The sequence below is a fragment of the Sylvia atricapilla genome, chromosome 4 (assembly GCF_009819655.1).
Source record: "Sylvia atricapilla isolate bSylAtr1 chromosome 4, bSylAtr1.pri, whole genome shotgun sequence".
Classification (NCBI taxonomy): Eukaryota; Metazoa; Chordata; class Aves; order Passeriformes; family Sylviidae; genus Sylvia; species Sylvia atricapilla.
Window position 1 is genome coordinate 18,855,597 of NC_089143.1, and position 17,612 is coordinate 18,873,208.

The 17,612-nt window shown below is 39.5% G+C and overlaps 1 protein-coding gene across 4 annotated transcripts in view; it reads left to right on the forward strand.

The window, feature by feature from the left end:
* The window catches only part of AFAP1 (actin filament associated protein 1), a 110,338-nt gene that overhangs the window by 36,819 nt on the left and 55,907 nt on the right, over positions 1-17,612 (forward strand). For 3 of the 4 annotated variants that reach the window (XM_066317221.1, XM_066317222.1, XM_066317223.1), the window contains exons 1-2: positions 12,188-12,366; positions 17,441-17,538. In XM_066317221.1, coding sequence (XP_066173318.1) covers positions 12,240-12,366; positions 17,441-17,538 — 225 coding nt within the window. In that variant the 5' untranslated portion in view covers positions 12,188-12,239. Of the gene's footprint in view, positions 1-12,187; positions 12,367-17,440; positions 17,539-17,612 lie in introns of those variants that run through there. The other variant, XM_066317220.1, reaches the window with a different exon arrangement.

The following is a 17,612-nucleotide window of genomic DNA, read 5'->3' on the forward strand; positions in this document are numbered from 1 at the left end:
ATATAGAGAATGTCTCTCTGAGACCTTCTCTGGATTAAAGGCCACAGAACTGAGATATGTATGAGAATTATAAACTCGGTATATATGCTTGATTCTTCTCACATTTTGCTTTTCTTCATGCAGTGCAAATCAGATGCAAACAGGGAATTATTAGGAATAAATGATCAAAATGATAAAATGCAATTTCACTTGTTTCTTAACAGCCATGAACAGCCCCTAGAAATTGGACTGGGAGATGTAATTTATACAAGCAAGACCAGTCCTGAGTTTTCTGTTCTTTAGCTTGGGAAAGACCTTAGGTTCTTTGAAAGAGATTTACACTTTATTAATTTACTTTTTAACTCTAATGAAAGTGTGTGGGAGAAGAAGAAGGGGAAAGTAAAGGAGCACAGACTAGGAGGAAGATTCAGTCCAATTTGTTTCAGGGTCTACAATTTGGTCTCTCGTGATGGAAGACAGATGCTGTCAGATTAGAGGCCGCTGTCACCCCATTTGAGTTGCAGAGAGGGCTGCATGTGTAGTCCAATAATGATCTAAGGAGGACAGATGTAGCATTAGCTTCTGGTTCAAGCAGCCACTGTATTAATTTTCAAGTGAGCAGCAGCGGGAGCAGATGGTGAGATGAGGCAGGGATGCAAATGCCCGCCGTGGGTCGCTTTTATCTCGGTGCGGCGGCAGTGGCAGTGGCAGGGCCACCCCAGCTGCTCGGCTGGGAGGGATCCTCGCAGGGCTCAGCTGCCAGACACGGGCCTGACACCGGTTGTTTGTGCTGTGATGCAATGGGATAACTTTTGTGGAGAGTCAGCACATTTTTGATAATTACCGAGACCAACAGATGCATCAGTCTGTGGTTTCCTAGTTAGGTTATGAGTCTGTGAAAAACAAAGCACGTAAACTCAGGAAAATGTGCAAACTTGCTATAAACTCTAATCATTGCTGGTTTGCTTTTTTTCGTGAGGGAGAGTGCTGGGTTTTTGCCTTTGAGATCTCAGTGGGAGGACATTTGGCAGTGCATCTTCTTTGTTACTCAGGAATACGGGAAAAACTGGGGGACACCTTTGGCAATGTGGTTGAGCAACCCATCCAGGAGCCAATCCAGACCAACAGGGCATTGCATTGATGGCAAACCCAACCCTTGGGGAAGCTCATGTTGAGCATTCCCTCAGCTGCGGCAGAAGTCTGATGGGGACAAATGGACATGCAGTGAACCCCTGCCCAAGTGATACTGCTGAAGTGTGCTGAAGTTGTCCTTGCTGTGTAGTTTGAATATAGGGTTTTGTTCTGAACCCAGTGGTCCATTTTTATCTTTATGGTGTCCGTCAGCTGACACAAGTGGGCAGTCCCCGAGGCAATATGCTGAAGATGTAGGTAATGTGCTTTTCTTCTCTCCTGTGGCCTGATAGGAAGGTTTTAGATGCTGTAACAGTGAGGAGCTGGTGTTGCTTGTGCTGCTTGGTCCCATGGCAGCACTTTTTACAAGCAATAAATCATCTCCTTGACCTGAAGAAATGTAGCCAGACTCAGAGTGACTGAGAGCCACTGGTAATGGTAACGTTTTGGGCATATATCCTCAGAGCTTAGAAATATTCTTGGAATATGGAATAATAATTTGATTTTTTGTAAATACCACCTCTCTGTTGGAAAGGGCCAGGTGTGAGGGGGAGGATGGAACTGGCACAGCTGGCCAGGCAGTGCCCATGCTGGGGCCAGGATATGTTCTGGCAGCTGCCCTCGTCTCCCATCCTCAGAGCTGCATTCTCCCACTGCTGGCAGGAGGAACAGACGTCTGACTGTTTGTCTGCTTTGCTCCTTTTGCATAGGAATGAACTTAGTGCCTTTTAGATGTTGATAACTAAAACACATTTTTCTTCTCTCTCTGAGCTCATCCTGCTGCTTTGATTAGTGAAACCGATCAGAAGGATTGGGAGGGTTTTTTTACCATGGGAAAATGTTTGCAGGGTCTGACCCAAAGGTAGATAAAAAAACCAGCTGCATGACGAGACATGGTGCAACTGTTGGTCAAGAGGGAATGTGAGGATTATTGCTGAAGGGAATGCTGAAAGAAAGAGGGATTTCATGGGAGAGAGGGAGGCTACTTGGCAGGGAAAAGGGAGGAATATGTTCCAAACATATGGGGCATCGTGACTAGATGTAAAAAAACTAGATAATGTCCAGAAAACGGAAAATGATGCAAGGGGACTGCAAGCCATGGAGGTAAATTTTCCCTGGGATCTTGTAGGTAAGTCTGTCTAGCACAGTCTGTATTCCAAAGAGGTACAAGGCTGATTGGATAGAGGAGGAAAGGTGGCTGGAACAGCCTGAGAGAAAGGTGTTGACAACAGTTTATTACTGTTTCTTAAACATGTGTTTTCTGGTTTCATGATAAATTCAGAGCAGAGCCATAATTAAAATGAAATCTCTGCAAAATACAAGTATTTGCTGCATGTCCAGGGTTGCAGTGAATTAGTTGGGGTTTAGTTAAACTGTGTGAAGTATGCCAGATAAAGACCCAAAGTTTTGAATAAGAATTTTTTCCTTTTCCTTTTTTTTTTTTTTTTTTTGTTGCAAGGAGAAATATTTATGTATTTATTTATTTGTCTTCTGAATATGTGTTGCTTTCTGGCTGATCAATGAAAATCACCATCTATCAGTACTATAGATATTGAAAATGATTCAGCTTTCCAATTAGTGTATTTCAAATGGTACGTTGGTGACATGATGACAACTTCTTACATGAGATTTGTGTGGTCTAAATCCAGTCATGGGAATTGTGGCAGTGTTTATGCTCCTCTCTTCAGCATGCTCAGTTTCAGGCCCATCACAGTGGTATTGCCAGGGCAATGAACCTCTCCTGTACTGCTGCCATTATTTAAAACTCTCCCTGTCACTTCCAGCATTCCATGCTAGAACATTTAAATGATGAGGTTTCTGTATATTTTTAAAGGCGGGAAAATGGGACTTTGTGACAAAATAGCATTTTGAATTCCAGTAGAGTCTGTATCTTAAGTGGCAAAATTTCTGTTGACTTATTGGACCAACTTATCATTAGTATATTCTTTAGCACCTCTTATTTTCTAACAGATGTATGAAAGTGCACTTGCTTGAATTCTGATTCTCCTACTATAAGAAAATATAACTTAGTTTCAGGGACCTAGGTTTTCACTGTTTTGTGAAATGCACTTTCTGACTTTATCTTCTTTTAGAGAGAAAGTGTAACCTTTGATCACTTACTAACAAGTGGAGATAAAGAGGGCCCTTGAAGGTTGCTCTATGGAGCTCCATTAGCGAGTGTGGATCCTGCTGCTGGCTGATCTCTTCCCTGTGGCCAGGGTGTTTGCTCTTGCTCTCTCTTGTAGCAGCCCCTGTCCAAGCCCAGAGGCACCTGGATCAAATCCAGGCTTCCAGCACTCTCTGTGCTTGGCGTGGGAGAGTTGCATTGGGAACCTTGGTCTGTCTCCTTTGGCATGCTGCAGAGGTGTGCTGAGTGAAGGAACTGAAAGGAATCATTTGCCTCAGGCTGGCTGAGCTCAATTTTTTTAAATTTATTTTTTTGTTTCTTTTCAGAAACTATAAGGTTAAAAGTTTTTTTTATTTTCCTATCTTCATAGTAATCATGAAGGAGAACCAGAAGGAGGAAAAATCGGAGAGACATTGGTGTATTTCAGAGAATTAAGCTGAGAGGTAGAGGGAATTGAACTTCCCTATTTTAGAATTATAGCTCTCCTACTTTATGACAGCTAGCTGAATCCACTGTCGAAAGGCATATATTGCTGTTTTCAATAGAGAATGTATTTCATGCCTTTATGGATCATGTGTGTCATCTGTATCAATGTATACATCTATTAATAGAAAATTTCAAAAGCCTGACAGAGAAAGCAGAACATGCCTCTCCTTGAGGAAAGCATCAGACAATAATCAATGTATGGCAGAAGTTACTCATTGCATAAATAACCCAGCAGTGAGAACTGTCATATGAAAAAGTGTTGAAGGACAGAAAAAAAAAGGGTTTTTTTGTTCCATCTTCGCATACAAATGTGATATCTTCTTTATCTATTCTTATAAAATGCAGTATTATCTCATTTCTGACTCTAATTTAGCCCACTGGAAGTGTGTGAAAACAATTCTTAAGATGTACTGCTCATATGGCTGACATGCTCAGACTTCGGACTTGAACATTTTTTAAGTTTGCTGTTCAACGTGTATAATAAAATTGTATTACTCAATACAGAAATACCAAGTTATAATGTATAGTTCCTACCATTGCCACGTTTGTATTTCTTTTTCATTGTTTTGCTATTCTGTTTCTCCATTCCATTAACATCCTTAATTTACTGTCTCACATTTCTTCTGGATATGTAATTATTCATAACTTTGAAAGAAATTCTACCCTAAAAAGGGATCTGTGCTCAGCTGAGGGCCCAAATGAGGAGCTCCCAAGGGCTGCTGCAGTGCTTCCCTTTGTTTTTACTGCCACAGGTCACTTGTTTCTCTGTGTCTCAGCCTTATCTGAGCCCCATTTCCCCTGGGATTTGGAGACAGGCGCAGACTTTCACCTCCTACCACGGATTTTCTGTCTTCATCATCAGAGGGAACTGCTTTTCTTTTGTGGAATCGGAGCCTGTTCATTAATTCTGTAGTGGCTGCTTATCTTTTGTGGTTTGGAGAGAGGGAGGAGGTGAGATAATGCAGGAGCCAGGACCTGGAATGTCTTGTCCTGGTGGGACAATGTCAGCTGATACTTTCAGAGGTGGTTAAATGCTAGAAAGTTCAGTTTCCTGCTGCAGAAGGGTAATGGGAGTCCAAAAAGAAAACTCATCCTCAGTGCCCACAGAGAGCACAGAGGCAGGAGGGTGGGGTTTCTCAGCCTGCTGGGTGTCCACTGAGGGTGAAATCCATGTTCATGTCCTTTACAAAGTATGTTACATTTATTAATTTATTTTGGGAACAAAATAAATTTCATATGGAAAACATACTTTAGATAAAGTCTTGAACAACTTTATAAACTCCACTGGAAGTTTATTTACTTAGTTATCAGCTTTTTTTTTTTTTTTTTTTTGTTTTTTGGTTTTTTTTTTTTTTTTTCAGATAATTGGCACTTAAAAAATGCCATTAACAAAAAATTTATTTTCTTCCTTTTTTTGTTCTTCTTTTGTTTCCTTTTTCCTTTTTCTCTTTTTTATTTCTCCCTTTTTCATTTTTCCTTCTGTTTCATTTTTAAGTCTTTTTTCTCTTCTGTGAGTCTGTGAACTTGCTTAAAAGCAGACATTCATCTCCCAAATCTGTGGTGTTGCTTAAATACTGGTCTGCACTTTAAAGAATAAATGCTTTGTCCATCCACCCTCTGCTCATGGGTTACACCCTGGCACTGCATGGCTGTAGGATTCACTGATGGAGCAGGACTTCTGGTAGCTTGTTTCTTGTCCAAACATTCCTTAATGCTTCCCACCTCTTGTTTTGTCACCTAGGTATTGTACCAGCAGCATTTGGAGCTCAGCTAGCTTTTTTTGGAAAGCTGGTTTTGTAAAAGCCAATTCCTTGAGAAACGAAGCAGAGAGAAGGAGGAGACAGAGGAATACATGTGGGTTGTGGCTGAAATGATCCCTTGACATTTATTGAGGTTGATCATAAATATGCACGAGACAGGAGGAGATTTTAGTAGATGCATTTTGCCTCTCTTGCCCCAAGCTGTCTGGAAAGAATCTGTGACAGACGGGGAGCGCGAAATTTTAAACAAAATATGGTTTTTGCCAGTTTTTAGAGAGGTGTAATTTTTTTTTATGCTAAAACGTTCTAATGGAAATCCTTATATATGTTTTAATTGCTTCATACTAGTTCTTAATCTCTAGGCTTCATTTACTGTTTAGAGTTTACTGCTTTTTAACACACTACCACTCTTTAATGCCATATATCCCCAAGCTGATCATCTTCACTTTCAGAAGCAGGATCTAGCATATTGATCAGGTGGAATCCATCACACCTTGTACATTATGGTTCTCAGGGCAGCAGAGAAGGGCCAGTGCAACCAGGAGAAAACCCATCAAGTGAGAAGTCTTGTCTCGTCACAGGGTGTTCCTCAAGCAGGAACTTTTCATTTCTTGGAGGAGGGGATTTCAATACAATTTTTAAATATGTCAGCTACTTTCTGGTAGCACACTGAAAAAATTAAAAATTTTCCTACTGCTAAATATGCTCTCACTGCCTGCTTTCAGATTTTTTGTGCTACTGTGTGAAAATCTTCTCTGGATAATGATAAAATAGTAATGAAAGGAGCTTTTATATTAATTGCTGGATATAGGATATTTGTAACTGTGTTACAGGATTGACTGGAAATGAGTCAAAGTGATTTTGTATTTTTCTTCATAAAGATTTTTGTCTCTGTGGCTCTGCATTCATTGTAGTGTCCCTGATATTTACAGCTTTATAAAAAACAGCCGTGGTTTCCTCAGCAGTGGTCTGTTATGAGCGTTTTAATAAAATACTGAAATTACAGCATCCAAAACTAAGGATAGTGACACCATTTCAAGAGAAATGGATATAAACATGAAGTTCACATTCTGCTTTTTTTATTTTAAATGAGAACCTATGTAGTTTCTACAGTGTTGCTTGTGTATCCAAATACCAATGAGGTTGTTTTGAAAGATTAAGAGAATCTCTTTGTTTCAAGACGTTTTTACATATAGGTTCAAGATTGGCCTCAACATTACCTATTAATCTGGTCAAATTTGTTTGGAGAAGTCAAGTGGGATCACCCTCCATGCAAATAGAACTGAAAATGCTGACGTAGAATTTTTGCTTTCCTGGAAGTTACACTTTGCATAAATACACATCTCTCCACAAACAGAGGAGTTGCAAGGCAAAAGTCTCTGGTGTGTATCTGTACACAAAGTCAGATTAGGTGATTTTTTGTTGTGGGTCTCTGTTCTAGCCTTCAACTTCTGCAAATGACAAACTAAACAGAGAACAGAAAATGTAAGCACTGAGAAATTTGATTCAGCAGTGTTCAAGGAACTGATCAATAGGCTCTTCTAAAAAATTGAAGCTCAATTCATATTTCTGTGATATATTTGTATACTTATGTATTTTCATAAATGTATTTATAACAGACACACAAGCATGGAAGTGAAGTTACTCTGTGTAGGAGATTTGTGCTGCATGGACAAGACAATAATTAATAAATATACTTCCTGTCCTCCTTCCTGGACTTGGATTTCTTTTTCTTTAGGAGTTCAGTAGTGTATATTAGTTAATCGAAAAACATTTTCAGGCCATTTGTGCTGTGGCAAGGTTAAGAGATACTGTTATTGCTAGGACTGACCAAAAACAATCTGGCCATTTTTCTGATGAGCTCATTCTTGTCACTTCTTCTAGTTTAAGCAACCTTGAAATCATGTGTATGGTATAGAACTGCCCCTATGATTTTTTTCCAATCAACTGGAAGTGAAAACTTTATTCATTTAAAAAATGATTATAGGCTGTACCGGTAAACATAGATTTGGAATAATTGCATCATCATGCAGTTTTAGTCCCATTTGGTTTTAGTTCTGGTTTGGAACAAAATCGACACTATGATGTAATTGCCTTCTTTGGATTTTTTTTACCTTGGTGTATTCTGTTGCTGGCTTGTGTATATAGTTTTTATGTGCTGCCATTTGAAACTCCTGAGAGCTGGTCTTGGAAACCCTTTTGGATTTATCATTGTTTTTTTATTTGTGCATGGCAATTACAGCAGCCCATTAGGGGCCTATAATTCCTATTGAGCATAGAATGGACTTCTCATCATTTAATATGGAATGTGATTTTGCTCCTCAGTCAAGCTAAAATCAGCTTACTGTTGTGATTACCATCCCTGGGCTCCACCCTGCCTTTCACCACCTGCCACTTACCAGTAATTCCTTTGGCAATGATAATACAGCCAAAACTGTCAAATAAATTGGCCCCTTTTTGAGAGCCTTTTTCTGATTATTATTCTTTCTTTGTGGTGATGTCAGATTTCCAAGGGTAATCTCTCACTAAAGGAGTATGTTTTTCTTTGGGGCTTGCATCACTTGCTCTTTTTGAGTCTCCATTTAAGAAATAATGACTGCTTACTGAAAATATGTAGATTTTCTGTTATTCAATTACCTTTTTTTTTTTTTTTTTTTTTTTTTTGTGAGCCCATCATCACATTTCTAGGAAGGAGAAAATAAGATTTATTTTTTTTTTTAATCCAGAAAATCACCCAAGGATTGATAACAGGGAAACTTGTTTCTTCCCTGAAACATACAAGTTTCTTTGTTGCCATCTTGGAAAAAAGAGTTTTCAGTACTTTATTTCAATATACCCATGGCAGTATTTCTGCTCTTTCCTTAAGCAGCAGAAGTGCTAACACAGTACAGTATGCTTTTAAGATATGTTGAAAGAGTGTTTCTTGCTACCTGGGAACAGTGTGTCCCTTCTTGCCTTTTGGATGTTTGGCATCAATGCAAATGATGTCAAACATCTTATATGAAGTGAAATTAAAAAATTTCTTCCTTCACACTTTGATATTTATGATACTCTTAAGTCCCACAAAAGAAAATACATTCCTAATTTAGTCCTGCTAGAAACAAAATCTGAGCATTCACGTCTAGCATTTTTTAACCGCTGCTAACAATTTCATTCTGTTGGCACACTAAAACTGTGAATTGGCATTTATGGCTGCTTGCTTGAAGTGTCACACACCTGTGTGCTTTCCGAGGCAGGAGGGACAAGTCTGGCCATGCTCTGTGCTCCTTGGTGATGCGCTGCTCAACTTTTGTGTCCCCAGTGCTGGGCACCAGCCCCAGGACACGTGCTGGGAGTGTGTTGCTAAGGCAGTGTTTTGGCACGTTTTCAAGTATTGCCTCACTGGTATCAGGTTCATCTTCCCATCCTCATGTCCATCCTAACCAAAGCTTTGTTTTTTAAATCCTCTGCTGGGGCAGTTAAATTGCTTCCAGTGCCTTTGGTGGGCTGGTCATTGTAGGGCAATGGGAAGGGGTGACCAGGGACTGCAGTGCAGATTTCCTCCAAAGACATGGAGAAAAGCCACACGTTCATGGTACAATCAGGAGAGATTTGGGCTGGTGCCAGCTCCCAGAAGCCTCTCCCATAGCAGTTTCATATCTCTTGTCCTCTTGCTTCCCTGTCTCCTTCCCTGGTAACTCCCTCTTGCTCTGTTTTCATTTCTCATGTGCAATCCCTCTGTTTATATTAGATTATAAGATCCTGAGATCAAGGATCTGATAATTTTTAATAACTTAACACAGTTGTGTACACTTTGCATATCAAACGTATCTGATGCTTTCATCCTTTTTTCCCTTCCTAGACGTGAAGGTTCTCATCAAAGGAATGAGGTGACTGTGGCATACAATATTCTTTGGTGAAGAGGTGAAGGGAGCTTAAGCCTTTTATCTCATTTACAGTCCCTTGCCTTAAAGAAATCAGGAAACATGGCATTGCAAAGAAATATTAGTGCAGCAATACGTGCAATTACTAACAGTAATTGCAATTACTAACAATAACTACGGCTGTAGAACTACATGAAAAATATACATTTCTTGTACTGCATACTGATTAGGTTTCACAATGATTGCCTAGATTGTATGGTAATGATTGCTTTTGAAAGCATATATCACATCAAGTAACTATTAAAATATTCATATATTCTGTAACTAAAATGAACAGTATTAATGCATTTTATATTCAAAGCATACTTAAAAGATGGAGACTACTATACACAGAATGGAATATGCATCTTATCTCTAAACTGTATAATTTGAGAGCAACAAAAAGCTGATTATTTGGATGTTTTGGGTTGGGTTTTTTTTGGTCGTATGTCCTTTTTATTTCTCCTAGAGTCTCATGATCACTTACTACTTTGCAAATCTGAACCTATGCCTTTGTGCTTCAGAAAGCTGCATGCTGTATATATATTGTTTCATAATTTGAACAACTCTGGAAGTAATAGAGTTATTGTGAAATGCTTTGGATTTCTGACAGACTTCTAGAGGGCTTAGACAGCTACAAATGTGATGGCAAAAAAAAAAAAAAATTACCATTGTAGCCATGGGATGTTTTTCATGAGCTACATTGTGAAGTGATGCAGACAGTTTTCCTGACATTTTAAATACCTTCTTTCTGCCAATATATTGTGAAAATCTTTGGGAAATGTGGTTCCTGAAAATGTGGACAGTTTATGTAATGGCAGTACTACTGCTCATTTGAATAAAAAATATCATCACCAAGAAAAACTTGGGCAGGATGGAATTACGTGTACAAATTAATAGAGTCTTTGAGAAAATTAAGGGTTAAGGGTCTCAAGCACAAGTTTTAAGGGGCAGTATCTAAGGGAGCTGAGAATGTTTAGACTGGAGAAAATGGGATTCAGGGTGGATGTTGTCTAAAACTACCTGAAAGGAGATTACAGGGAGGTGGGTGTCAGCGTTTTCACCCAAGTAGCAAGCGACAGGACGAGGGGAAATTTCCTCAGTTTGCACCAGGGTAGGTTTAGGTTGGATATTATGAAAAGTTCCATTCATGAAAAGATGGTCAAACATTGAACAGGCTGCCCAGGAAAGTGGTGAAGTCACTGTCCTTGATAAACACGTGGATGTGGTGCTTAGGGACTGGTTTAGTGATGCACTTGAGAGTCCTGTGGTTGGACTTGATGATCTTAGAAGTCTTTTACAGCCCAAATGATTCTATGAAAATACTTGCCCAAGCCTACTTCTTCAGGGATTTCTTTGTTAAGATGTTTCCATGCCCTGCTATTGCTGATTGGCATTTTCTGTGCTTGCTGGTAGTTGGTTGGCTTCGCCAGAGCAGTCAGAGCGTAGGTACAGTCTCCAAATGCATGGGAAAATCTGCTTTTCTTGGAGACAAGAACAGGCCAAGAGTGCCTTGCAGGAGTGTAGTTAACCATCTGCAGGCTTCCCTGCACTCTGCTGTTGTCAAATGTAGAATAAAGCAAATACATCTCAAACAAGGGCTGTTTAAACATCCAGACACATTCCCAGAAATGGAAGAAAGGATTCCAGGTTCACTTGGGTAAACAATGGTATCAGAAAGGTTTTAGGAGTAGGGAAGAGCTGGTAAGGGTGTAAGCAGCAAAGAAAGTACCTTTTAGAGGTCTGAAGGGGCTTAGCAGCAGTTGCCCAGTTAGGCCTTGAAAAGACTGTAAAAACAAATGTGATTAACTAGAGAAAAATTTATGTGGAGGCATTTCAGAATGAGGATACGAAACTATAAATAGTACATCCCCTTAAGTGAAGGGACCAGAGAATCTCAGAATTATGAGACAACTGAAGCATGAAAATGTTCAATACCGTGGGGTTCCTCATAAGCCTGAGAGATATCATATGATCAGGCTCTAACAAAGGTGTTTGTATGTAGGGCCTGAGCTACTGCAGTTCTTAGCAAGATGCAAGACTTTAGGGATAATTTGCAAGGAGGAAAGTAGAACTGTGCTTATGAAGTTCATTGATAAAAAAATTGAGAAGCGCTGGAAATAGAGAGAAGGGATGTAGGTTTTTCCAGAGCGAGTCGGAAAGCTTTGAGATCTGGAATAATAGAATAGGATGAAATGTGAAATGCATCACATGAAATCTGGGGAGTGATAAGGAAATTCTGAGAGATTGGGAGCTTGTCTTTGGAGATCATAAAAAGAAATCACTGGAAAAACAAAAACAAAAAAACCAAAAACAAACAAACAAACAAATAAAAAACCACAAAAAACCAAAAAAACAAAAAAAAAACCAAACCAAACCTGCACTTTCTTACCATAGCAAACAGAAGAAAAAAGATGAAGGAAAGAATCATTAAAATACCAGTGGTATCTAGAAGCTTTAAGAGACCTTAATTTTTTTCTGCAGTTAGAAATTTTGCAGTTTGTTAATGGGACAGGAACCAGAGTGGCAGGGGCCACCATTCCTGCACTTCTCTGCTGCTGGCTTCATCATATGGCATGTGAAAAGATGAGTTTTTCAGTTTGGAAATAAATATCATAGAAGCCAACAGTGCTCACTAGTGGATTATTCTGTTGGTTCTATTAATGGTTAATAATGTTAAAGTCTCTTCTAATCAGGGAGAACCATATGTTTTATAATGCCACGCATAGTACTTTTTAAGAAATACTAGAAAATAACTATGAATGTGGGTAAATGAGAATTAACTCTTAACTTTTTTTTCAGAAAAAGTAATCCTGGTTTGTTTTTGTTTTTTTTTTTTTTTGTCTTTCAGCCATGGAAGAGTTAATAGTTGAGCTGCGCCTGTTTCTTGAACTTCTGGACCATGAATATCTAACTTCTACTGTCAGGGAGAAGAAGGCAGTAATAACTAACATTCTCCTGAGGATACAGTCATCAAAAGGTCAGTGCTGGGGTGTGTTTTCTCGCTTGCAGCAGGCACAGAATAGGTCTGTGCTCAGTGAAATAACTTTAAGAGCTGAAGACAAGCCCTAAATTGAAGCAAGACAGAAAGACAGGGTGAAGCCAAAGTGTAACTTTCCTGAATGCTTTCCTTTGTGTCCAGCAGTGAAATACAGCAAAAGGCACACTTAGAAGTATGTTGGGTGCACATGGGTGAACCCAGCCACAGAAACATTTCCTAGGCAGAATGATTCCACTTCTGCTGGTAGAGTGGCTACTTCATTTAATTTGTGCCAGTAATGCTGTTTGTGAGTTTTGATGTCAGTGCTGGCCACAGCACTGTTTCATCTGTGTCAAATGACCCAAATCCATCAAAAGGATTGATACTGAGGTGCATAACTGCTGCATAACTGATACAGGAGTGCCAAGCCAGAGATAGGAAATGGTTGTCAGAGTGTTTGGATTGCATTTTGCAATTAGACTTACTTTCTTGTTTTCTTCCTATCTAAAACCATTTCTATTGCACAATTGCTTGTCTCCATCAAGATTATGGAACTGAGCGCAACATAAGTGATTTACTGTGTACAGGAATCTTTCCACAGAGCTTTAGTGAAGAACATTCCTCAGTGTTTTTCCAGCAGTACCCTTGTATTTTTTACCACATATTCCCTATGCAGTGATATCTGGGCTCTAAGACCTCTGTCTCCACTACATTTGACAGAACTACTGCCAGCGTAAACCCCCAGTTTAGATTTTTGAAAAATACCAGAGTTTGTGGAAGAAAAATGCCACATTGTGAGAAGTTGTATTTCTCATAATTTGTTTCTTCTCTGGTGCTGAAAAAGATGATCTTGTTTGAAGTGTTGCCCCCATTTATTAAAGAAATAGTTTTTGCCATGGGGTTCAAGTCCAAGGAGATCTTTAAAGTAATGATTATACTCTGTTCCATTTTGACATTGTTAAAGACCCACCACTATTTCTACTTCGTCCTGAGAGAACAAGGCAGATACCAATTTCTCATATCGTGGTAAGAGTCCTCCAAAAGCTCATGAGCTCCAAAAGCTCATCAAAATACATCAAACTCCCCCAAAATCTGTAGGTGTGAACCTGGATTTTGATGTGTTTAGAAACAGCTGTATTTTACTGGAGTTCAAAATAACTTTGGAAATGCTGAGCTGGCACTGCATGTTCTTACAATCTTTACAGCTAGATTGATGAAGAAAGACACCTGACTTTTTTATAAGTCAGGTGTCATTCTGTTGCCAACTTTGAAAACATGGATAAAGGTTGTCACATTCTTTCTTTTGGGTTTGTGGATGCTGTTCCAGATAGAAAACCTCTCCATTTCGCATTGCTGAATATGTTTGTGGACTCTAGAGCTCAATTATTTATGCTGTTAAATTATGGAGTGATCCTTGTATTGGTTTGGCCTGAGCTGACTTGTCTCCTCCATCAGTTCCTAGGCATGATGTGGGAGTTAGCTCGGGCAAAGATCTGCTCCCTATAGACAATTCAAAATCACTTTGACGTTGAGAGGTCTTGACTGTGTGAGTATCAATTTCTGTGTGCCAGGGCACCTTCCTGGGTGTGTTCACTCTATGTCTCTACATGTGGGGACAGATAAGAAGACCCCACAGCCATAGCTTTCCACTATTCAGCAACTACCTTTAGGTTTTAAAGCCTATTTTATAGCAGGCTCTGTAACAAGATCCATTTAATCCAATTACAGGATCCATCCATCACCAAGATCCCAAGCAGATTCATGTATTAAGTGGTAGGGATTTGCTCAGTGTAGTTGTTACTGGAACATTTTACTCACCTCTAGTGCCTTCATTCAAGGCAATCAAATGTAGACATTTCAAAGAAAAGTTGTAAAAGTGGTTAAAGGATCCAGAAATATGCCTTCAAATTATCCAAAATGAGGTGACATAATGAATCTTTATGTAGAAAAGGAATGACTGGACAAGCTCTTAGACTTACACAACAGTAAGGGCAATGGCTGAATGTTTGTTTCAAAGTGGAAATAAAGCACATGTTTTGAGCATTGAAGCTATGAACTAATGGAAGAACTTAGCAACTTCTGCATGCCATTGCTGGCATCTTACCAAGATGGAATATTTTGCTAAAAGATATGCTCTAGTTCAAACTAGAATTAAGGAAACCCCATAGTTCAGTTAAATAAGAGATCATAGGACTATGCTTTATATGTCTATAAACTCTAGTTTATGTAACTGAATAGAATTGAAACCAGCATGGCCTCTAAAAAAGCATCCAGTTTCTCTCCCCTGGATACTCATGTAGTGCCTCTTCCTTTCTGCTAGTACAAACATTATTTGCTTTTTTTTTGGTGGTTTAGTCCTAACCAGTGTCACTTCCCTGGTCTGGTTCAACCTGAGGCCACACACATGCTTATGCTGGCTCAAAGGAGAGGTTGGTGCAGGGACAGGAACAAGGCAGGGAAGGAGAGGAACTGCCTCCTTGGGAGCTCTGCCATCACATCCTGGCCTTGAGCGTGTGTGAAACTACCCAGGGAGTCATGTACTTTACTGGAGCCGACCCTGCTGCTTTTTTTATCAGTTATAACATTCAGTACTCCCATCCCTTCGAAACTATTCATCTCTTCATTAAAATTAAAAGCAATAAAAGATGCCTGAACCCACAGTACTCTGTAACTAAGATGAATTATCATTTGGAGTCTGTTTTTCAAATTGTTGTTTTACTCCACCCACACAACTCCACGAGAGCTCTTGGGTTGCTGGCACAGTTTAAGAGGCTTGAGGACTATGCTGAGTTCAAGCTCTTTAGTTGCATTTACAAAAATCAACAGGGTCAATCCAACAGGATTTTTTGATTGTCGGAGAAAACCATGTAAGAGTAATGGGGAATGGTAATGATGGATCTGGGGAACTGGGAACTGGCTGGCTTCATTTGAATGTTTGGAAATGAACAATTATGTTTTTCTTTGTAAAGGTGTGGAAATTACTGTGACGGGCTGGTTGGGTTTCAGTAAAACACTTCAAACTGACTGGGTTCTTACTTGGGGAATTCTTTAGAAATCTTTTGCCTTGTTTTGTTCCTTCTCCCCCACATACCCACTGTTTTCTTCATCTAATATCTATCAAGCAGGGAGAGCTGGGACAGGCAGATATGTTCTTCAGGTCTCAGCTGCTTGGTCTCAACCTGCCCTACACCCAAACCAGTGGTTACTCTGAATAGCTGGCAGAACTATAAACATTATTTTTCTTCCTGCACTTTGGCATGCCCAGTGGATTGTAGGTCTGAAGAAAACACTTGGCATTTCATGCTAAAACTCAGACTTTCTTCTAAAAAACAAAGACACAAAGAGTTTATTTTGGAGTAAGAACTGTTGCTGGATTTAGTAATTAAATATGACTGTCAACGTTGCCTGTTTTCCTTAACAGGACCTGATGCCCTGAACCTGTAGAACTCCTTTTGCAGTGTAGGTTGGTAGAAGAAATAAAATGTTGGAGCAGTTACTTATTTAAACATATATAGCTGAAAACTGGGGAAAAATAGTTTTACAGAGTCAATAGTATTCACTTGGAATAGTTTGGAGCTTTTTTCAGTAAAAATCCCTTCGTATATGACTTTTGGTTGTTATGGAAGGCATGGGACACTTGGATATGAATGGCAGTCATACTGTGGACTCATCACTCATCCCATGTAAAGAGCAATGAGTGGAAGTTATACTGGAAAAAAAAAATTAAAAAAAGAATGTTTCCCAAGATTAATCACTCTCTTGATTAGTAGGAAGAAAGAAGAAACTGTAGTCTTTAGAGACAGTTCAATGTACCTGTGTTGTTTTCCAACCCATGACTTCACAGCCAGGGGGACTGGGATATTATGATAAGAAATGTTTCATCATTTATTACATTTTTAAAAATGATATGGTCTTGACCGAAAGTCATTCATTTGACTATGTAAATATATAATTTAAAAATGCAACTAAACACTAGGAAACTAAATTCAGTCTAGGGTTAAGCAGGGTACAATCCATGGACTGAATTTTTGCCAGAACATTGAGGAGATGCACCCGAATCTTCTTTTGATATGTAGAAGAATAAACAATATCCTGTTTCTATGAAGGGAATTCAACTGCGATTTAAATTATTTTGCCAAAAACACAGAATGGGTTGATCACTCCTCTTTTGTCCTGTGAGGGTGATTCAGCAATGACACAAAGGACCATCAAAGGAGCTTTTACATTCATTCTTTTCCCTTTCCAAATTCACCTGGAAAACCACAAGGTTATTAAAATAAAAAATTAGTAGGAAAGAAATGGTGGGAAAATACGCTCACTGTGCATTTCTGTTAATGATGAATTGGTTAGGGCAGTGTCCCTCAGCAGTGTCACAGCATTCTGTATCCCCTGGGACTTGCACTCACACCAAAGCTCCATGATCAGAAGTGGTGGTGGCAGCAGGGAGCCCAGGGAACATGGGCACTGTGGGCTTGGCCAAAGAGCTGTCACCATCACTTCCAGGAAAAGCAGGCAAGCAAGGGCTCTCCTTTTCTCCTCTTCTCCATTATTGTGACAAGAAAGATGATTTGGGGCTCATTTCTGCATGATGGCTTTGCCCATCCGAAATGTACCATGGGAACGGCTGTTGTTCCTCTCCACTGAAAAAAGGCAGCCGGTCATGTACTGGCCACAGGCTATGTTTTATTCACTGTATGGTGCCACTGGGATGTTTTCAAAACTGGTAGGCACCTGGCAGCGTGTCTAACTTTTGTTTAAGTCTTTGAGTTTGAGATGGATGGGCAGTTCAGAATGATTTCCTGTAATTTTTTTCAATGTCTGGTATTTGTTGATCCAAACAGCATATATGTCATTATCATATAGAGCAAGTATGTGTTTGTTCTGGTTGATTAAATTCCTGAATTCCCAGCATTCTTCCAGTCCTGCCTCAGTAACTGCCCTTGGGAGGTGGGCTGTGATCAGAACTGCATGCCAGATTTCAGTGTGTGACAGTCAGACATGGGATCCACATGTGGAAAAAATACCCCATGTGCATCCACCAAGGTATTAGGTGATGTTTGTTGCTCTTCCACAGGTTTAGAAATAAAAGAACATGTCCAGAAGCAAGAAGTTGCCAACAGTTTGCCGGCGCCTCCTCAAATGCCTCTGCCAGAAATACCTCAGCAGTGGCTGGTGAGTGTTATATTTAATTATATAACTATATACAAGAGAGAATGTATTTATGGTAAGTTCTAACATAAATGGTT